We start from the raw sequence: 24,152 nt of genomic DNA on the forward strand, positions 1-24,152 counted from the left end.
TTCGCAAATTCTGAAAGTTACTTTCCAAGTGGTGCAACCATATACTAAAGGGTGGGCCATGTAAAATTTGCTTTTTGAATCGACTATAAAAAAAACGAATCAATATTTTTTCAAACTTTTTTTTTTTATTTTGAAAATTGAAGATTGTCATTTATGAATGAAAAATAATATCGTTCAAATGACTGCCACGACTGGCTTTACAGTAGGCCAATCGAACAACTCAATTTTAAAGCATCAATCGTCTCTGGTTGATTCGCATAGCATTTGTCCTTAACGGCTCCCCACAAAAAATAGTCCAAAGGGCTTAAATCACAGCTCCGAGGCGGCCAATTGATATCGGAATTCAAAAACGGTAGCCAAAAGTTCGAGTGTAACTTTGGCAGTGTGACAAGTTGCACCGTCCTGTTGAAACCCAATGTCGTCCATGTCATCCTCTTCCATTTTTGGAAACAATTCGTTGAGCATGTCACGGTAACGCGCGCCATTTACTGTAACCGCGGCTTCTCGCTCATTTTCGAAAAAAATGGCCCGATGATGCCGCTAGATCAAAAACTGCACCAAACAGTGACTCGATGTGGATGCATTTGCTTCTCTACAGTAACGTGTGGATTTTCTGAGCCCCAAATCCGACAATTTTGCTTATTGACGTAGCCACCGATGTGAAAATCAGAAAAGAAGAAGAAGACTCACCACTTTGGAAATAGGTTTTCAATATTTCCCAATTTTGTTCAAGCGTATAGCGTCCCATTTCGTAAATGTCACACCTTTAAGTAAATTTTGAACACATTTGACATGTCATTTGTGTTACCATTCTCAAAAAAATAGGTGGTTCAAAAAACAAACGTTATATGGCCCACCCTGTGTGAAAGGTGTTGGTGTGAAGGCTGATATTGTTGTTTTGCCACAATGTAGCGAGAATGCCGAAATATGTCTTAGTTTTGCTAATTCTATATTCGACATCCACCTTAGAACCGCCATCTGCGGGGACCATGTAGCCAAGGTGGCAAAATTTGTCAACAGTTTTGAACTGTTGTGCACCCACTATCAGTGGTTCCGATATAGATACAGCTTGCATGCGAGCAAGCAGATGTCATCAGCGTATGCCAGGTATCTGAGAAATGTGTTCCTGATCTGCCTCATCTGCCCCTTTGTTGGTTTTCGTTGCTAAAGGCAGTGCTCAGGACGTCTTCGATGACAAAAAAGAAGAAAATTGGTGACAGGATGCAACCATGTCGTACACCACTTAGCACGTGAAAAGGATCCGACAATTTTCTTTTATGAAGGACGTAGCAACAAGTTTTTCAGGGGTACCTCTTCTCCTTCTGTCAAATACTTTCAAAATCGATAAAAAGTAGATTTAGGTTAAACTTAAATTCATCACATTGCTCGATGACAACTCTGAGGGTATTTATTTAGTCGGCACAGCAGGCACGCAATACACGCAATAAGTTGAGCTACTGCGGAGTGCATGCAAATGCTCCTCCAATTATTGCTGTTTTGAAGGTCGCCTTTTTTGCTAGCTTTACTATAATATCTTCTTTCCATTCTAGCGGAAAGGGAATCTATGCTGGCAGTCTTGCCATTCGTTAATTGTTTTATTGCAGCAGAGATTTCAGCCAGATTTGGTGGTGATGTTTTAATTCTCGAATGTATTTCGGTATTATTGTTGCAAACGGTGGACTGATTGGTAGAGATCAAGTACGTTGTTGAGTACTGCCGATAAATGCTCTTTCCACCGACGAAGTTGTTCTTCCTCAGTAATTAGGGTGCTACCATTCAGCTCTTTTATAGGCTGCTCAACAGTGAGGCTTCTGTCAACCAAGTTTTTGGTAATATTAAATATCGACCGGGAGTCACCCGCGCTGGCTGCACGTTCGGCGTCGCAGGCGAGGTGGCGTCTCCACGAACGGCAATATTGCAATACTGCTCTTCCAGCTGTCTGACTTGTGGAGCATTACGATTTGCTTTACTTTTGGTTTGTTCTTTAATCGACTTGAGATCGTTTATTTTCCTCCACGTTTCCACGTTTTTTCCTCTGGTCGTCTTTTTTTTTTTCATTAGTCGCACCGTCTACTGGAGCATAGCACTGAATAATGGATATGTTCCCCACGTTGGTTTTAAAACGCGGCCATATCAAACTGTGCGACACAGGGATCCATGATATTAAGCTGCGCTTTGCATCATGGGTTAAAAGAATGCCGACTCCCGACTCAGGCTTACTGCTTTGAGCTTAAGCAGAATACAAAAGGACGGTGTGTCCGTTTGGGGAGGGAAATTCACCTGATCCAGCCAACCTTACTTCACTTAGACAGAGAATGGTGATACCATAGCGTAACATTTCGCGTTTAACCTGTTGAAATCTCGAGTTCATGTTGGTTGGTCTCTTAAGGTTTTTATATTGCAGAATCCTAATACGATAGCCGAAGATCGTCAACGGTGGATTTGAATTTGTTATCCCAGGCAGTGGTCAACGAACATGAAAATATTATTTTCACAGATGAGAAAATTTTCACTGTTGCAGTTCTAAAACACTTCTAAAGACAATTTTGTTCCAAGGGTTCAGCGAGTCCACCATCCATCCTCCGTCTTGTAAACAAGTTACATATCTGCGAAAAATGGGTTAAGACGTAAGACTTGGGCAAAAGTGTACCAGAGTTCTGCCTTAGAGGGCGCGGTGAAGCAGTTCTCTCTTCAATGGAGAGCGTTGGATCTTCCAGCAAGATTCCGCTCCAGCCCATAAGGCAAAAACCACCCGGAAGTGGCTAAAAAACAGTATTCCTGAGTTCATATTCGCAGAAGATTGGCCGTCTGGAAGTCCAGATCTGAGTCCATTGGACTACAGTTTGTGGTCAGAATTGGAGAACATAACATACAATTTGGACAGCGACGTCAATATTAATGGAAATCGTGCGTGCTGCAATAACTGAATGGCCTAATCGTTTGACCATGATCGTGACCATTTCGAATGAAAATGAAATTTTTTTTTTACTATTTACATGCTTAAATAAAACGAGCTTCATTAAAAAAACTATTATAATTTCATATGTATAACGGACTTGACTTGTAACAGAACTTATGGTAAGACTAAGTATATAATCAATTTGAATTTGTAAGTGAATAAACGAAAAGTAATGGAGTGATTCAGTCTTAAGCTGATCGTGTACATGTAAAGTGTTGGAAATAAAGGTAAGCAAGTGTGTTGCAAGTTAAGATATTTATTTGAATTTTAACGTAAGAAAATTCGTAAAAATATTATGTATCTATATTAAGCGTTATCGTTTTTATTTAGATTCTACTACGACCGGGTTTTCAGTCCTCGCCGTACTTATACTTCCAGTGAAACAATCGTTTTCAACTTCATGAAGTAATGATATATTATGGTCTGAAAATAAAGATTGGATGCAAAGATTATATCGATTTGCCTTATTTTTCTTTACAAAACAACAATCTCATTTTAATGACCGTTGTGAAACTGTACTACATAAACTAAATTATTTTGTCTTCTTCAGCTGAACATTTAATATACAATAGAAATATGTTATTGGTTTCAGTACCGGTAGCTATACTAGAATAAAAAACATGTGCTCTTCTTTGAGTTTTTTTTTTTAAATTGACATTACGCCTTAAAATTTTTTCAGGTTTTGGATAATGCCAATCGGCAAATCATTAGGTATTAAATCATCTCGATCAAAAAAGGCGATGAATGTTCCTGTTTTGGAAAGGGCATACGAAAAATGTAATCGGTTGAGCTATAAAATGGTAAGTAAAACTTAATTAATATTTTTCCGAGGCCCTTATAAGCAAAGAAAGAATTTGCAGTTTATCGGCTTATAAAGAAAAAACTGTTGTAATGGAAAAATTGCGTAACATCGCAAAGTGGAGAAATTTGTTTACTTTTCCGAACAATGTTTTTAAAATCCTTCCCTTCGGAAGGCCATATATAAGGCCCAAATTAGCAGGATGCAATTATGTGTTCCTAGTAGATTAAGTTTCTCGATACATTCAAGGACCAGTGAGGATTTCATCTCACAGGACGATAGGGCCATGAGTGCCGCCTGACTGTCACTCAAAATGGCAATTCGCTCATTCTTGATATGTTTTCGTTTATTATAAGTCTAAAAAGTAATTATTGTTTTTACAGACCACTTAGACGTAATATGAGCTTAAATTACTACTATATTGCTATAATTATTAAATAAATTAGAAAAAAGAATTTAGAAATTTATAAAATTCATTCTTTGAAACCGAAAAGTCAAGCGGAATAGAACTCAAGATCTCATTGAATTCTCTTGAAGTGCGGGCAATAGAAGCATTACGCGCATAATTCGTGTTAAGAAATTTAAGATGAAATGGATAAGTATTGCGTGGAAGCAGTGGTCTGCACAAGACTGTAATGCTAATGATGATGATGATGATAAGTATTGCGTAACGATCTAGTAGAAATTTGAAAGTAAATGCAACGTAATAGGGATGAACAGTCCATTTCTCCTTTAATTACACTAAAAACAAAAGACAGTGAGAGTATAGACCTTCCACTCTCTAGAGACTTTAAGTTAATTAAACTCAAACATCAGGAACATCCTCAATTTTTCTAATGGCCGAAAATATTTTCAAATCATCAGCATACAAAAGAAAGTTGGCAAATGAAAAGCAGGTTCAAATATCATTAATAAATAGAACGAAGAGAAGAGGCCCTAAAATACTGCCTTGTGGCACCCCTGAAGATGCAATGAAAGGTTCCGAACATTCACCCTCAATCGTTACCACACATCGTCTATCGGATAAATAAGATTTCAACCATTGAAAGAAAACAGAATGGGAACCAAGCATGGCTAATTTACGTAAAAAACCTTCAGCAAAAGTTCCAAAGCAGTATTCACCAAAAGCAGCCAGGTTGGAAAGGGTAGACCTACCCGAGATAAATCCATGCGGGTTGGGCGAGATCAAGCTCTTAGTTGCAAAGTACATTTTTTCTTTACAATTCCTTCGAAAAGTTTAGAAATAATAGAAAGCTTCGAGATCGGCCTATAGTTGCACACATCATTCTTTTTGCCACTTTTAAAAATAGGGGTGCTAGTTGTGATTTTCCAATCGTTGATAAAAACTCCCGAAGATACAGATTTATTAAAAACTAATTTGAGAGGAATAACAATAGCCGGGCAGTTTTTAAGAAAAATTAAATTCCTTATAAGTCTGCGAAGAAAGGTTTTAAACCCAAAATCCCATTCTCAATGTCCAGAGAAACAAGCCAAAATTCAAAGATGAAAGTGGATTATCATGACAAGGAGAAAACGAGTACGTATCATCACTAGTGAAATTAGATTTGAAAAAATTGGCAAACAAATTAGCTACGTCCACGGGAGTAGATGCTGATTTCTCATTAATCCGAACCGCAGAAGGGACTCCAGCGCTTGACTTTTTAGATTTAACAAATCGCCAAAAAAACCTTAGGATTAGACTTAATATTTTCTTCAATCCGAAGAATATATTATAGTTCCTGTATAAAAATTTATTTAAACAGTTGCATTGATTCATTCTTAGATTCTAAAAATTGCTTGTGAATTTTATTCCGCTTATTTTTAAGTTTTTTAAGTTGATAAGTGTACCATGGAAGTTTAAAAGGTTGATTTTTAAATTGTGGTACATATTTCATGAAAATTTTGAGGAACTGCGCTTTGAAGAATCGCACTCAACAATATCTAACCCAGAAAGCAAATCTTTCCAATTGAAGTCTTGTAAAATGCTGTTTAACCTAAAAAAGTCACAAAAGGAGAAATTGAAAGCTATTGTCTCGTCTTGTTTATTACTCGCGAACTCGTAAAACTCAACGTTAAGCATTAAAGTGACATGATGTGTATCAGCAAGCGAGAAGGATGAGAAGCATTCAGAGATAAACGTATTAATATTAGCGCTGATGAATATGAGATTAAGAATTCGATTAAGCTTATTTTTGAAAGAATTAATTTGTACTAAATCAAGGCTTAATAGATTATCAATTACATATGATTCTAGTGGAGATGTGACATTAGTTGGGATTAGACTATGCTTACAGAAGTTAGTAGACCAAGAAACATTCGAAAAATTAAAATCCCCAAAAACACTAATATAGTTATCATCAAGCTTATTTAGAACTAGGGAAAAAATCTTGTCGGTATGCGAATTGTAAAGATCAAAATTACTATTAGGCGATATGTAAGATACAATTAAGTATAAAGAGCCATATCGAGATGATCCCTTTATACAAACACACAACTGATCAAGAATGGGATTCTCATTTAAAAGCGAGATATGGAATGCTTGTACTCCACCCCCTAAAGAGCAATCCGTACTTTCTACATTTCGATCTTTTCGAAAAACACTATATAAGTTTGAGTCGAAGTATTCTTCGTCAAAACAGTTAGCATTGAGCCAGGTTTCAACAAAAATGGTGACGTCAAAATCTAAATGAGTACTATGGGTGCGAATAGTCTCCGGCTTAGTACGAATGTTACCCTTAGTCTGAAAATAAATGTTTAAATGATTTAGTGATGCACAAGTACATAGTATCGCAATTGGCTAAATTATTTTGCCTAGACGATCTTTTGAAAAAAATTTAAAGGGCTGACCTTTACGTCAGCAGGCCAAACGGACGGTTTTGGAACTTGGTCAAACAATGATGGCGAAACCCCTAGCTTAAAATTAATTTTTTTTTTAAACTTTGGATATCAGGATCCTTTTTTATCAGCTTAAAGAAGTAGTCGACATGTTGATGTGAGCAGCAGCAGCATCATTAGTATTAGTTGAAGAAGCAGAGAGAGTAGGCGCAGTTTATATTATATTATATGTTGATATAAGCAGCGGCAGCATAACTGAGCGAAGCAGTGGGTGCAGAAGTCGGCGTCAATACACTAACAGTGGCTGATGATCCTCTTAATGGCTCTGCCGCTATTTTGGCCTCTTTTAACACAGCAGCAGCAGCATAAGTATTAGTGTCATTTAAAACACTAGTTTTCCGAGCGGGCGAGATAGCATTCACATTTACAGCAGGTGTAGGAGAGTTAGTTTGATGTTTTGTTTTAAGTTTTGGTCCTTTTAGCTTTCTTAACGTGACAATCACATGCATGTATGCAACCACGGAGTTCGTTAACCTCGGTAGTAAGCAAGGCAAGAGTAGATGTGACACCTTCGATGCGAATATTATGCATGGCTCTTAATTCTGAGTGCAGTACTTCAGTTTTTTCGATCAAAAGCTGTTTGTCTGATCGAAAAGCACTAATAACAGCCATTGCCCGGGAATATTCAGCTTTAAGAGAAGCAATCTCATTAATAACGGTTTGTAGGGAAATTGGTGAAATACTTTCAATTTCTTTATCACTTAGCCGTTGAGGCTCATTAGGCCTTAGTTGTACCGGCGGAATACTGCAGTTCTCATTAATTTTAGCGGCAGTTGGTGAGTAAGTAGATATTATGATTTTCGATGTTTCTCCACTAACGGAAGGAGTAGGAGAGCGGATAGATTTTCGTCGAGCGGCCGCACAGTTTTTACAAAAAAACTTGTTGTCCGAGCTGAGTAGGAATTCTAAATCAGCTGGCAAAACACCAATAGAATCCAAATGAAAAAATTCATTACATTTTCCACACTGTACTTTAGATTGTTTGCGTTCAACCTTTAATCCGCACACACAAGGCATTTTATACATAAATGCAAGTGTAAGGTATTTTGAATAATTATCAATTAAAAGAATCACTATCTCGAGCACGGTAAAATACAAAAATTGGTAAATTAAATGGCCATCGTAGAGTGAGAAAACTTAAAAACGCGGAGCGTAGTAAAAATCCCGTCTACACACGAACAGGTGCACTCGCTACTGAATTCCAGCCCCTGCTTTCTGAGCTCTTGAAGCCATATGTGTATCAGTGCAAGGTACACTCCTTTTCAAATGCAGGTCTATTCCAGTTTAATGGGTTATATACCTTGTGAGCCCGAAAAAAGGGACGATTGTCATAATTTTGTTTAAATATGTTTAAGAACTTTTATTCAAATGAGGCATATATCATACTGAAGGGTAACTCTCGAAGAATACATTTTGGTGTTTTTATTTTAAAAAATGTTATTATTTATTGTTGATATCACACCTCCACCGAAACGCCGTTTTTTAGAAGAGGCTTGCGGTGATCACGGTAGCGCATAAGCAGCTCAACTGAAATTAAAAAAAAAATTAAATGATTACTGTAGAAAAAGGTTTTTTAGTGAATCTGAACGGTTAATTTATCCAAAAGAAATTTTTCTCGATATGAAAACCGCTTTGCACAAAAAAAAATTGGTAAATTATTTATACTAGAACCATAATATGAATTTTTATAATCTAGAAACATATTATATAATGTATCAAATTTATTTTGATTAATAGATATTTGCATATCATAGTTTGGATATCTATTTGTATTTAATTTAACTACAACATTTTCTAAATTACAATGGTGAAATTTAGTATTGTCTTTATAATTATTCAGATTTCTTAATGTTTGAAATGTAATAAGAAAATATCTAGGTTTAGCACTCGATGATGTTATATTCCAAGTATAAGTCTTTACAGCTGGAATTGCAGTAGTACAATAATATCTCCAATTTCTAAAATACATTTGAAAATCTGTATTATTTGAAATATTTTTATTAATTCAGTGGAAGTTGATCATGAAAATTTCTACCGAAAATTTAACATGAGGCATTCTCCATATTACTTGAATAATACCAATAGAAAAAGTATGATCACCTAAACTACTATCAATAATTATAAAATTTGTATCATCATTTGATCTTATTAATTCTAATTTTTGATTAATTCTAAAAATTAAACTTTTGTAATCATCAAAAAACCCTATTAATATACACAAAGGAATGCTAACAGAAATATAGCCTTTCTTATAATAAACACTACCTTTATTTACAATTGCCAACCAGCATTATTTAATGATAAATCTATGAAATACCATTTTACTGGCATCTTCGATCTACTTCTAGTTAATAAAATAGATGTTGGTGAACTGTATTATCTAACGTTTCTTAGTTATCATTATGATGAACTACATATATTTGTTTGTACCTACTTATTTCATTTAAATGTGATTTGAAAACTAAAAATTACCTTTATATTCTTTAAGGTACCTTCTCTAAAAAAACAAACCGATATGTCGGAACGCCAAATACAGCGATGGTGGCGTTTAAGAAGAGCAGCAGACAAACCAACCACTCTCGTAAAATTTTGCGAAAATACATGGCGATGCATTTATTATTCATATAGCTTTATTTTTGGAGTTATCGTGCTTTGGGATAAACCTTGGTTTTGGGATATAAAGTATTGTTGGTATGGTTACCCTCATCAGGTGCGTATTTATTTAATATCATAAAGTGATCAGTCGTCGTGTAGCAATCGCTGTGAGCGTACGTCGATTATTGAGCTCGGAGAAATTCTACCTCTATATAAGTCAATACGCTTTTTTCTCTGCACATTTTTCTAAATCTGATAAAATACTAAAACACAATAACTATCATTATTATTGTAGACAGGATCATGGACGTAGCGATAATATATTAGCTATGTTAAGGGGGGAGCCTAGTTTATAAGGTCAAAAAAATCAATTTTTTTTTTTTCGTTTTAAGCGATTCCTAATATATTTCAGAATATTCACATAAAGTTACAGAGCCTAATTGTCAATATTTCCGTAGATACAAAGCCAAAGGTAGGCGAGCGTTAGGTAGTTACGCTGTGACCGGACAGCTATATTACAAACTTTATCTTCTTTTCATTTTTATGATTTCTTTGAATTGGCGTACATGAATGAAAAAAAACTAATGAACCTTTTGAAATGAATCATAGCTTGTTCCCTTCAGTATTATATTAAATTCTCTTCTATTTGAACTAACAAAAAAGATAAAAAAAAATTTGTCAAGATTTTTATACCAAGTTGAAGTAAATTTTTTTTTTATAGAAAGGCACTTTTTTCTTTAAAACCTCCAAAAAGTTGAAATTTTGGAATTTCTCTCAGTTTTCTTAGTTCATCTAGAATAAAAAATCATGATAATTAGAAATCCATTTGAATTTTTTGCTTTAGATAATAATTACGAGCTGTATCTTGTACGCCAGTTGGAAACTCCAGCGTTGCAGCGCTCTACTAATTTCTATGTTAAACTTTTTTTTCAACTTATTTTAACCAGTACAAAATTTTTTTATACTTTTTAAATGTTCATTAAAAGATAGAAAAAACTTTGCAGTGCTAAATTAATTTTTTCCTTAAAAAAAAATCGCAAAGAGATGCAATTTTTAGACCTCATAAACCAGGAAATTTTATCGAAACTCAATATTTCAGAATGTGTATTTTGTTTTTTGAATGTCCAGTTGCTAAAATAAGTTTTTTTTTTGAGTAATGAAGTTTTGAGTAAAAAACCTGTTTCGCACTTTTTGTGTTTTGCAAAATAAAAAATGTTCAACTACTTTTTGCTATTGTTTGTACATGAAGTCGCTGGTGCAAGTAATGACGATCATTTTGAACCCAGAATCATTAAAATCGGTTCATTTTTGATTAAGTTATGAGCTAATAAAAAAAATTTTTTCTTATATGATGTTAAAGAGTTTAACTAATGAAAATTAATATCAATTCCTTCATGTATTAAACAAGTTTATACAGTCTGTCCAATAGAAGCGTGACCGCCATAACTTAGAAACTGTTTGACCAATTTGATTCTAATAATCTGCATTGTATGGGATTATAATATTTATTATACGGAATATATTCAATAAAATGCATAGCCGAGTTGTGGAAGTAATCTGCTCCAAATAACTGTTTGAGCGTCCGTATTTGTTTCCTTTGAATTTTTGCTTAACTATGTATTGCTCAAACATTTTAAATAGGCTTAGCATCAAGAGACAGTGAAGGCCAACCCAACATTGCAATCCCATTTTGCTGTTCGTTCTTGTAAAATTGAAGATTGGTTATTTTTTGAAAACATCTTTGCAGCTGACGGTAATAATGCTTTTTGTTAAATTTTAGTCAAAACTGCATTTAAATTGGTGGTAAACTCAAATAAACGAAGAGGTATAAACTGAGGAGAAGCAGCCGCAAACATGAACCTTAACTGAATGCTTAAACGTTCGTAGAAGTTGTCGATAGTCAGCAGTCCACCTGGAATTACGTATGCAACTATTCGCCCATAAGGGAGATTTGTCCGTGAATATTATATTTGCCCGATTCCGTTCTGAATTTGCCTTAACCCACACCAGTCTTTTTTCAACACGTGATAATAAGAGCAGCGGTTTTTTTCAATACGCGCCAGAATTTTATGTCTTCTGCACTTGAATACATTAACACCACATTTCATTAAAACTGCTTCCGCTTCACCCAACGATAAGTTCGACTTTGACAAACAAAACTTCCATTCGTCCGGGCAAGTCGTCAACGTTTTTAACTTCGGTATCGTGACCGCCATAACTTAGAAACTGTTTATCCAATTCGATTTTAATAAACACTGCACTCACATCTGCTCTAAACACAAATAAACGGCCGAATCCTATTTCGAAAAAGCAGTCCCAAACATGAATCTTAACTGGTTGCTTAAAAGTTCATTGAAGTTGTCGATTATTAGCAGTTCACCAGGACATCGGGTAATTATTCGCCAAAAAAAAAAGATTCGTAGATATTACGTTTGTCCAATTCAGTTCTGAGTGTCTTTAGCCAATGCAAGTATGCACCGGTTTTTTAAATGAGCTCCGGAATTTTAGGTCTCCTGCACGTAAACGTCTATTAACACCACTTTTCCTTAAAACTGCTTCAGCTTCACGCAACGATAAATTTGGCTTTATAACAAACAACTCAATGATCTTCTGATCTTTCTTTGGAGAGGTATATGTTTAGGACCTCGTCCGGGGAAGTCGTTAACGTTTTTAACTTCGGTATACTGTTACACCCATTTCTTTATGAATTTTGCTGGTCACGCTTCTATTAGACAGACTGTAAATTTTAATACATTTTAACTAGGTGGAAACTGTGATATACTGAATGTATGTATGTATGTGTGGGTATTTGACATAGAATATGATATAGCACCATAATCGAAGGGAGCCTTCCTCCAATACTAACCCACCGTCGGGGGCTCTTAGTGGTACTTGTTGGAAATCTAATGCACTATTCATTCTGGCGCTCTTTTGCTAACTATTGATTGCGTTTGTGATGGAATTCAGGCCTTTAAAAGCTGCTGGCTGCATGTAATGGCGGTTTTTCATCACCCATCAAAAAATATCTTGCTCTTGCCCTTTTATTGATTCTTAATAAATTTAGAATTAACGGATTTTTTAAATGCGTCGAAAGTCACATCCATCACATCTGCTTAGTCCTGCCATAAGTTCTGTTACAAGTTAAGTCCGTTATTGATATGAAATTATAATACTTGTTTTAATGAAGTTAGTTTTATTTAACCCTTTGGGGACGATTGTCGGGATATAGCCGCCCAAGCCGTTTTACCGTTGCGGACGCGTGTCGGCATTTAGCCGCCCAAATTACTTCGTAGCTGTGTAGACTCGCGACGTCTGTCGTTCTGAGCGATAAGATACCCATAGGTATAGCGAAAGAGTCACGTTTTTATTCAAAGACATTAGGGGCCATTAGCAATGAAGTCTTATCTTCCTTATAATAAAAACTTACGATGTGAGACGACGGTAGAGTAAGAACGAATTTCAGTTCTTCGATTCAGTCTCTCAGGGTCAATGCTAGAGGAAGCAGAAAGCTTTTTATATAGTATATATTTTATCCTACGCTAAGTGATCTGGAGATGAAACGTTAGATAGTGACAGTTCTGACGAATATTGCTTTAAATCTGATAAGACGGAAGATGACAGCATTTTGAACGATACCACACAATACCGGAATATAAAAGGTATACACAAACATCTTTTTGTTGTTTTCTTTTTAATTTTTTGTTTATAATTATTTTTTGATTATATCAAAAAATTTTGTTGTGTTAAATAAAGCCTTAGTTTTTATAACGTTCAACGTATTTATTTTCTTTACTACTACTGGCTCCGTCCCCAAAGGGTTAAATATGTAAATATTAAAACAAAAAGTTTTAATTTTCATTTGAAATGGTCACCATTTATTTTTACACGAGTCTTCGAACGATTAGGCCATTAAGCTATTGCAGCACGCACGGTTTCCATGGATATTGACGTTGCTGCTCGAACCCAATATGGTTTAAGAGGATCAACTGTGGTCCAACTCATAAAATGAGCCCAGCAAACACAGTTTTCGCATTTTCACGGATGGCTCCAGGACCGAGCACGTGTCTGCGTGGAATCCAGCAGGACAAAACTGCACTTTGCTCTTGGAATGCATGCTTCTGTGTTTCAAGCGGAGGTGTATGCTGTTCAAGAAGCGATGAACTTTGTTGTGGAAAGCAGATAAAGGGGCAGATCTATATGTGTCTGCAGCGACAGCCAAGCTGCGCTCATGGCCTTACACAGCCCCCCAACCAATACAAGTGTAGTCGAGTCCTGTAAATCCAGGCTGAACTATATCGGTAGACATAATAGCCTTATGCTAAAGGGTGTTTTTTTTAGAGGTTAGGTTTCCAAGTTGGCACTACTTTTTTCGTAGATGGTCTTTTTGACAGCTGTCACTTGATTTATGCTCAGTTTGGTTTGCCATTTCATAATGAATAGACTTACACCTGAACAACGTTTGCAAATCGTGCAAATTTATTACGAAAATAATGGTTCGGTTCGCGCGACGCATCTAAGAAAATTTTGTTCAGCGATGAAGCTCACTTTTGGTTGAATGGGGGTGTCAATAAGCAAAATTGTCGCATTTGGAGTGAACATAATCCACAAGCCATTGCTGAGACGCCGTTACATCCTCAAAAAGTCACTGTTTGGTGTGCTCTATGGGCAGAGGGAATCATTGGTCCATATTTCTTTAAAAATGAAGCCGGCCATAATGTTACAGTCAATGGAGAGCGCTATAGAGCCATGATTAATGACTTTTTCGTGCCTGAATTGGACGATGTTGATGTGGACGACCTTTGGTCCCAACAAGACGGCGCTACATGCCATACAGCCAACGCAAAAATCGATTTATTGAAGGAAACTTTTGGTGAGCGCATTATCTCGCGCCGTGGGCCTGTGGCGTGGCCTCCAAGATCGTGCGATATAACACCGCTGGACTATTTCGTGTGGGCTATGTGAAGTCGCTTGTCTACGCAGATAAGCCCGAGACGATTGACGTCTTGGAAGAGAATATTCGGCGCGTTATTGCTGACATACGGCCCCAATTGCTGCAAAAAGTGGTCGAAAATTGGGCCTCTTGGCTGGAATTTATTCGAGCCAGCCGCGGCAGCCACTTGCCCGAAATCATTTTTAAAACAAAATGGCAAACCCTTATCTTTATAATAAAGCTAAATTCTTGGCCATAACATTAAATTATATACATTTTATTTCATCCTGAAAACCTAACCTCTAAAAAAACACCCTTTAGCATGGGTCCCGAGAAACGTGGGTATCATGGGTAACGAGATCTCTGATTCTTTAGAAGGAATGGGCTCCGGGCCAAGAAAGTTGGCCTCAGAGTCCATTCTGACACTCCCTTCTGCAGCCATCAAAGCCACGGTTAGCAAACGGGTTACTCTAACCCACAAGCGAGCTTGGTAGGCTCAGAGAGACTGCAGGTGGACAAAACTAATGTTACCTGTCATGTCCGACCGACAGTTCTGCGCAGTTCCTCCTGTCACTGTACGAACCTGGTTGGACTGATGACGGGCAACTTTCTGTGGGCAAAGCACATGTAAAAGGTGGGCATCTCAGACGGATGAGACGGCGGACCACTTTGTATGTCTGGCCGCCTTCGCTCGAATCAGGTTTGAGGTCTTTGGCACTAATGTCTTAAGAAGCGACCACCTTGACTCCTTGGCACCACAAGATCTACTCAGATTTGTTCGGAGGTCGAGTAGATTTAAAGAAAATTAAAGGGAATCCGAGTGCAGTACAATGGATTTAATTGTGTCTGAGTGTTGTACTTGCTAGTCTGTCCCGACAAAAAAATATATATATACATATACAATATATATTTTATTATTATAATTAGCAAAGCAATATTTTTGTAGAGGAAAGAAAACACTATTAAATTATGGGCAAATATCTCATGGGTAGTTTTCTTATGAACAAAGTTTAGAAATATTAAAAAACATACTTGTATTTCCGAAGCGATGTGTCTTCAACGCAAATTGTAAGAAACTTATGTGGATATGAAAGGCGTTTAGTACAGTAGGTGGATCAAGAAAGCTCGTGAAACTGGTTCATTATAAGATAAAATGACGCGTTCCCATAATAATCCTCTTCGCTCAACCGACAACATCGCTGCTATTGCTCAGATTACAAAATCTATGCAAAGTTCAATTATTGCAAGAGCTGAGAACACATGACCAACAGATGTGCTTTAAGTGCGCCTAGCAGTTGAATTTTGCTTGTTTGAAGATGAACATTTGTCGTAAAAAATTATTTTTAAGGGAAACTAATTTTTACAACGATGACTACCGATGCATTCAGAACGAGTGAACAAGTGGAACTGGAACGACGCATTGAAATGATTGAAAATCACTATAAAAATGGTGAAAATTTGGCAGAGACAGTTCTTGGGTCATCGTGAAGCACCTTGTCGGATTGTAATTCAGAAATTGGTGAAAAAATTTGAGCTGCGTCAAGTTAGTGATGTGTCGAGTTAACACAAGAACTCAAGACAGCCGATCATCAACAACGAGGGTTTGCTAATTGGGTTGTTGAAATGCATGACAAATATCCGGAATCCCATCGAAAAATTATCTTGAGTGATTAGGTCCATTTCCACCTCGGTGGCTTCGTCAACAAGCAAAATTGTAGGATCTGGGGCTCTGAAAATATAAGAGTTATTGGTGAAAAGCCTTTCTATCGTCAACGTATGGTCCGCAGGCCTCACCCATGCAGACACCTGCTTGAGCAGGAGCCACCTCCCAGGCACTTCCTCAATTACGCGGACGAGAACCAAGACAAAACAAACAGACGGCTATTGGATCGGACAGTGTACAGACCGACCATAAACGACATTCATTGGGAGACCATCACCACCTTCCTAAGCTCCCGAACCCCTAATGCCGTTGTCGGAGTCCAACCATCACCTATCGCAGACGAAGAGCTCCAACTTCCCCGAGAGTCCCACGTAACCTTGGCGCAATTATGTTCTGGATACTGTAGCAGGTTAAACTCCTACTTATCCAGAATCGACAGCGACATACTAAGTACATGTCCGGCATGTGAAGGCACCCTGCACGACACTAACCACCTTTTCACATGCCCCATCAAACCCGTATATGTTATTAATGATATGATATGACAGATTATTAATTTTTTTACTTAATGCCATTGACTGTATTTGTATATAATATTTTTCTGTTAGTCTATTTCCAGCGATATCTGGTGGTACTATATGATTTCAATGTCATTTTATTGGTCTCTTACTGTAACACAATTTATTGACGTAAAACGAAAGGATTTTTGGCAAATGTTTGCTCATCATATGGTAACCTTGCTTCTAATGTCGTTAAGCTGGGTATGTAACTTACATCGGGTTGGCTCGTTAGTTCTCGTGGTACATGATTGTGCAGACATATTTTTAGAGGTGAGTAATGACTTAATAACTATCGACATGATCTACTTCTTTCTTAGCATAGCAGTCCTGGCTGGACCACTGCTTCCGTACTTATATTCCATGTTGAAAGTCTGTTATCATTGGCATTTAACTTTTGCGTTGGCCTGCATCGTTGAGTTCGATTATCAACCCGAGGCTGTTGGTGAGGTTTCGCGACAATTAGTTTCAGGTAGGAGGTTGCCGGCCTTGAGACCCTAGTCCGCCCGACGGTGTTCACCCTGCTTTATTTGTTCCCTTACTGTCCACTGGGATTTTCCATGCGATGATGGCTTACCCAGTCTCAAGTAAAGTAAAATATGTTTTTAATTTGAGCCAAATCGGACCATAAATAGGATTTTTTGGGTTATCTCGACCACCTATCGGAAAATCCTGCGACTCTTCTATCTGAACTCTTTTAAGTTTTAGCTCAACCAGCTAGCTACTTTTGCAGTCTACCCTACCGGTCACAAAAATGCGCGGAAAAACGGTAAAAATTTTATATACAAGAATGTTTATTCCTCGATTTGTTTAGAAATTATCTAAACAAACAGATTCACACTATTTCTGTTATCGTTCTTTCGCTTTTTTATTTTGCTTAATTACTATTGGCATTCTATTTTTTTAATTTTTTTTTGTGTTTGTGAGCTAACTTCTTATTAACAGCTATACAACAGTAACCAAATAACACGTTTTAAATTTGAACAAAATTTAATCAAAATTTTTCATCAGGATTCTCAGAATGCAGTTTTATGGCCTATTGAATTTTGGTATAATAAACTGCAAGTTGGGGTGGCTGAAAAATCCTATTGATTTTTGGCAAACTATTTTGCTGGCACAAGACGTGCTTCTCGTTAAATGGAAGAAAATACATAACTTATGCCCGAATAGAATAGTATTAGTACACGTTCCCAACCAGAAACTTTCATTCTCACTGCCATGCAATTCTGAGAGCTATATTCTGGTAATAGCGCTGGGTTGCAGCATTATTTTTATATCTAGCCCATCCTTAATACATAAGACTCCTGTGTGAAGCATATGGAATGCTTATGGTGGTCTAGAATTTTCAAAAAATCGTTTTTTGTTTTTGATATTTCGTCAGGATATTCCCAGTATTTTCGATTCTACAGCCGATTTAGCAGGTAGTTAGATTCGTCACGCGGCGACAGCAATTATCTCAGAACTACTTTTTTCGGCCTGGTGTTGTCAAAAACAAAAAACTATTAATCGTTTGAAATTTTAAAATGTTGTTCACAACATTAATGGCTGTAGCCCGTACTAGAGCTACGTTATTATTTTATTTATTTCGTATTTATTTGATTAAAAACTGGAAAAAATCTCGATTTTTAGAGTGTTAAATTCAAAACCGCGCCATTTTGTCAAATTGTTTTTTTTTATTCTAGTACGGGACATAGCTACAGCCATACTGATTAAAATTGTTTTTGGTTTTTATGTTTCAGATAAGGAGAAGAGCCAAAATGGACGACACCGTCCGGGTCCAATTTTTCAGGAGGGCCAACTTCAGCGCTATTTTTGAGATTATTAAAGTTCAAAATTTTTTTTTTTCATTTTTGTATGTAAAAAAATTTAAATAAAAAGTCTGAAGTCTTTTATTGTAACGAAAAATTTCTGAAAATACCCTAAATTTTCGACCCTAGACCACCGGGACCCCTTTTGTACTACGTTTACTAATCTATTTTTCTTACTTTTTTAGGCTGCAAAATTAACAAAATACGCAAAATATCAGAAATTATGCGATTTTATATTTGCGGTATTTACTGTTGTATGGATTATCTCAAGGCTCGGTTTCTACCCGCGAATCATCTATAGGTAAGTACTCGTATACATATGTGCCTGCATACATATCTGCAGAGCTACACATATTTCTACACTAGACTTACGTAATATATTTGTAATAAGTCAACTATGATCATGTACTTTCAATTTGTACGTGTCGTGTCGTAGTTGACTTATTACATATGTATAGTTACTTGTTCGGCATGAGCAGACGTGTTTGCTTACTGACAATTGTTGAAAGAAATAAATGTTTCACAAATTGTAAACATATCGGCATAAAAAGAAATGAGTAACGCCGTAGGCCGTAAACTCTCGGGAAATAAAAAGAATGCTTACATATCATATTTTTGTTTAAAATAAACAAACGGTTCGTTGCGGTTCATTCTGTCATGGCGGGAGCAATGCATCTGTCCCCCACCGTCTCCACCCTGTCGGCCAGCGCAGCAATAATCAACAACTAAAACAAATGAAGAAACAAAAATAATAAGGGCAAAGACTACCGGTTCACACCCATAAGAATGTTAAGAGGTCATCCCATTCCCATTTTCTTTTCCCTTTCCTTAGCCTTTCTTTCCTGTCCTTTTATCCCCTGTGTAGACGTAAGGTGGCATACGATTTGTGCGGAGACTCAACCTGGCATCAAATAGCCCAGTCTTAAACCGAGACTTTCTATATTTTCCAGCATTACTTGCACAAGTTCCTCCATGTGAGCGGACCAATGGGACCAAAAATCAATTTCCTGTTTAATTCACCACTAAAAGTGCCGAGTCTGGATTTCTTAAAAATCCGAAAGGTGGCAACCCCTCCAATTCAGCTTCCATTGCCGGCTATCAATTCTGCCGTGACAGCAGGGATCGTAGAGACACGATTTGTTAGAGACATGCATTCTTCTAAGCTGGCAGATGAGGCTATAGACGAGAATTCTTTGTCCGAGAAGGATAAGGCCTCTTTGACTTCGGCAAAGTACATCAATTTCGATGGGCCTCGTACCTCTCGTGCATCCTACTAAGCATGTTATACGGATATCTTATAGATCTGTCATTAAAGGTGGCGGCAGGATGATAGCTGTCGTGAATAGGTCGAAAATGGACTGCGGTGTTTCTAAAGATTAGTGGGGATAGATTGAAGTTCTGAACGTTTACCTTCTCTTCAGAGTACGTGGTGCGGGGTAATAAAAAGGCTGCATCAAATTAGTCACGTGGGACCGTCGAAAAGGGACCGCCCATTGCAAATCCTAATACCTTTAAGGAGGCATCAGCGGATGCCATGATAGAGAATTACTACTACTCTGATTCTGAAAGACTGACATGGATAAGAGGTCTATGAAGAGAACGACCAATGAAGACTAGGGCGATTACGATCATTTAGGTGGAAACTGCAAAGTCTGATCGGCATTAAATGTTTGCAGTTTAATCTCCACCATTTGAAATAGGCCTTTGATGGTTTATTAATCCACTTAGCAAATCGCGGAGATGACGTTATTCTCTTCTAAGAGTACTAGGTTCGTACCAATAGAGTTTGCGGACTGAGTACGCTAGGCTACATGCTACTGGTATCTAGTTTTAACAGCAAACCTTAAGCCTTCAATTTAGCAAGATCTTATCTGGATATATTCATTTTATCGAAAGACCAATTGGCCTTTGTATAGAACCACCTTTATGAAATCACTTGAAAAGGCGCATATGCAAAGTGTAGATACAAGCGTCAGTCTCAATCAAGTAGTACAAAAACTCACCAGTAGCTATAATAAGGCTCTCGGTGCGACCTGCCCCTTCATCAAGAACACTTAAGAAAGACTGCCGTTATAAACATGTTTTTTTATTTACAGGGTCCGGCACTCGAAGTGTAACCAACTTCAGACCGCTCGCGCAGCTGATGCACGGGCATCAGCTGTCTGTTAGTTAGCTTAATGACAGTCCAAAGTGTTGTGAACCAGCGCGTGAAAGCATTTTGCCGAGAGTAAAGGCGAAAAAAGAAAATCAGTAATGGATTTCAAACGTAATAGTTAGTGTCATTGCATTATATTTGGCTAGAAAATCGCAACCAGCGATTGTTCATAAGCTCGAGCACCTTAAAGTAAATAAAGTTTTTGTTTATCTCACCATTACTCGTTACAATGATACTGGTAGCATCGCGAAACATCATGGAGGTGGTCATCGAAAGGCTGCACGTAACGTGAAATGGTTCAAAAAGTGAAGAAGCGACTTGAGCAAAATCCCCGACTTGAAAATATCTGACAAATATCTGAATATAAAAGGCATCCGTCGCATACTGATAAATTATCTCAAAGTCAAGTCAAAAAGCCAAAAGGCGCATGATCTCACACCGCAAAGCAGCAACAAGTCGGACTTGAGAGAGCGAAGGAGTTGCTTCGCTTGGCCGAAAGCATCATTGTGTTCATACGAGAAATGGAGTCATCGATTGACCACCAGAAGGTGCACCCGCTACAGATAATGATTTGGGCCGCTGTAACCGCAGATGGGCACTCTTCTATCGCATCAAGATAAATGCTAAATATTATCGGGAAAGTATTCTGAAGGTTGCTTTGAAGCCGTAGGCAGACAAACATTTCGGTGGCAGACCATGGACGTTTCAACAGGACTCGGCACCATCTCACAACTTCATAACGTCCACACTATGGCTCTCAAATTCACCAGACTCGAATCCGATGGATTATTCTCTTTGGCCCGTTTTGGAGAGCAAGGTCTGAACTAAAAGATTCATTAGTCTCGAGGCGCTGAAAAAAGGCAGTGTCTGCGAGTGGACCAAAATACCTGCAAGTCACTTCGGGCAGCCTGCGATTCGTTTCTGGACCGTCTCAAGGCCATAGTCAAGGCAAAAGGTGGTCATATTGAGCAAGAGTTAATTGATTCTTAATTTTGTATTATTTTCACACACTTTTTGCTTTGAATTGAATAAAAGTAATTTTCCAAATTAAATTTATGGCCTTTTTAATTGGTTACACTTCAAGTTCCCTGTGAGTTACATACACACACATACACATTCACACATTGTATAGTTATCATAATCACACTCATAACCACTATAATCTTCTAGCACTCATATTTACCAACTAGTATTCGCTATAAGTAACTAACATGATTGCTATCAAATTAATCTCTAATATCCGCTGAAGAAGAGTGGTCGTACTTTTTTAGTTTCGCGTGACATTGTTTGCCTTGTTATGTCATTTTGGCAATTATTGCATTTTTTTACAAGACTATTGACTGCTTATACACCGTCGCTCACAACCTACACAAATCACAGCATCAAGGAAAAGGCTTCTTGATACAACATTTTGGCGCTCAGCGTGGGACACATGTATAAGTTCCAATAATCCTGCGGTTGAACATACTCCACCTGTTCACACTGTCACCATTTGGTGACACGCACCCATAACATCTACAGTTCTGTTATTGCAGGAGTCCACTGAATACCATCTGACGACTTTTTGCAGATATATGGATTTTATGGATATTAAGAATCGGCACACAATACATTATATTTTTGCAAAGCCACCTACATTTCTTGTAAGAGGAACTTGCGGATATCATACATTGTCATTTACAGTTAGTGTTGATTCGTTTAACAAATATTAATCGCGCGAAACTTCTACTCCCAAAAAAAAAAAACAAAAGCAATTGATTGTATCGATTGCAAAAACTACTTTCATAGCATATCTGTAAACTTGAATCTTGCTGCTATTGCGTTTTTTAAAGCTAACAATCAAAATTATCGCACTGAAGAATGAAAACAAAGATGTACAGCTGACGTGCTTTACTAAACAATTGCTCGCTAGCAACACTCGTGGGTGGAGAGTATTCAACTGACTCTTTCGCAGCCGTTTTTAAATTAGGAAAATTGGAACTATGCTTATATCAGAATATATTAACATTATGAAGAATAAGTGGTTGGTCTAAATATTTTTTTAATTCAGTTTGGTGTAAAATCATTTGCAGATTTATCAGAGATTGCTGGGGTCGATATCACAGTTGCTTCATCCAAACCGTCTTTAATATCACAAGGAGCACCGTTTTTATTATAAGCTGTAAGCAAGTTGAGCAACACATTAATTTAGATGAGAATCTTACAGTAAAATAATAATATTTTGTCTAATATGTCATAGCTTGTCGCTTTTTCCATTGAATTTTCTGAAATAATTAAATCAATATGATCCTCTTCTAACACTTTCGCTGCTAAAACCACGTTTAAACGTCGACGCCCATCTATTGCATGTGCTAGAAGACTCAGCAAGAAACATGTGGCGCTTATATTGGGTCTTATATCAGTGGTTAAGGGGGTCTTCTACCGTCACGGTTTGAAAAAATCGATTTTTTTTTTTTTTAGATTTTTTAAAAGCTACTAATGTTAAGAGTATGCTATAAAGAGGGTTTTATGAAAAACATGTTCCTTCATGAGCATTTCGGGGAGAATACATGCATGCGCGTGGCATTTTCGAGCGTTTCTTTATCTTTAAACGCCTTTTCCCGAAAGTTGACTTTTTTCAACTTTCTGGTCACACATCTACTATAAATATTTGTCGAATTCATTCCATCTTTTTTCCAGTTATTCAGTGAACATCTCGCTATGTTTTCCCAGACCACTTTTTTCAATTTTTGATTAGTTTAATTTTGCGGGCCTCTAAAGTGTAAAAAAAAGAGGAAATTTTCAAACTTTTTTTTTAAAATCACGCATTTTTTACAAATTTCAAAATATTTAAAATCGCCACTGGGAAAACATAGCCAACGCTACACTTTATGATAAAAAAAAAAATTTTTTTTGATTTCAGATAAGTAAAATGGTCGATCGCGTGCCACAAAGTCGCCTAGGACATTTTTACAAGGGCAACCTCGAGGACGGTTCAAGGACACAGGGCCAAAGAATTCGATTTGAAAAATATATTTTTAAATAGTGCAAACTTGTGCAAATTAAATAAAAAAAATCTGATTTCATTATCTCAAGTGGTTGCTTTGTAATTAATTCCCAAAAATAGGCCCGAGATTAAGGCGCGACGGTAGAAGACCCCCTTAAGCTGATCTAGGGTGCTCATCGGGCCAAACGTCTATTTTGTCAACCAGTTCTGGTAAACTCGGTTGAACTAATCTGTTAGGGATACATTTTCTTGTTTTCTATTTGAGGACATATATATAATATATGTATATATATATATAATTGGCGCCTTTTTTGTGTGTTTGGCCAAGCTCCTCCTCCTATTTGTGGTGTGCGTCTTGATGTTGTTCCACAAATGGAGGGACCTACAGTTTCAAGCCGACTCCGAACGGCAGATATTTTTATGAGGAGCTTTTCCATGGCAGAAATACACTGCCGAGGGGCGACCGCTATTAGAAAAATATTTTTTCTTAATTATGGTGTTTCACCGAGATTCGAACCAACGTTCTCTCTGTGAATTCCGAATGGTAATCACGCACCAACCCATTCGGCTATTTCAACAAGTGCAAGCGATCATTGACGAGGACTTTCCGAGGGAGCTTAATGGTTGTGAGCGTCTTATTCGTCGAGTTTTTTATGAAGACATCCGGTAAAAATCCTACATAATCAAAACGCCTTCTAAACAAAATTAAACACCCTGAAGCGCCTAAGATGATATCGGTTTTTTCTGACGAAAAAAGGTTGATCAAGATCAAAAGACCAGCTGCAGAAATGACAGATGGCTATGT

At 37.2% G+C, this 24,152-nt stretch overlaps 1 protein-coding gene across 1 annotated transcript in view; it reads left to right on the forward strand.

Moving 5' to 3' along the window:
- LOC129237546 (ceramide synthase 6) overlaps positions 1–24,152 on the forward strand; it is a 36,844-nt gene that overhangs the window by 8,513 nt on the left and 4,179 nt on the right. The window contains exons 2-5 of the mRNA XM_054872359.1: positions 3,639–3,759; positions 9,142–9,363; positions 16,450–16,671; positions 18,392–18,507. Coding sequence (XP_054728334.1) covers positions 3,639–3,759; positions 9,142–9,363; positions 16,450–16,671; positions 18,392–18,507 — 681 coding nt within the window. The remainder of the gene's footprint in view (positions 1–3,638; positions 3,760–9,141; positions 9,364–16,449; positions 16,672–18,391; positions 18,508–24,152) is intronic.

This window comes from Anastrepha obliqua, chromosome 2, assembly GCF_027943255.1.
Source record: "Anastrepha obliqua isolate idAnaObli1 chromosome 2, idAnaObli1_1.0, whole genome shotgun sequence".
Classification (NCBI taxonomy): domain Eukaryota; kingdom Metazoa; phylum Arthropoda; class Insecta; order Diptera; family Tephritidae; genus Anastrepha; species Anastrepha obliqua.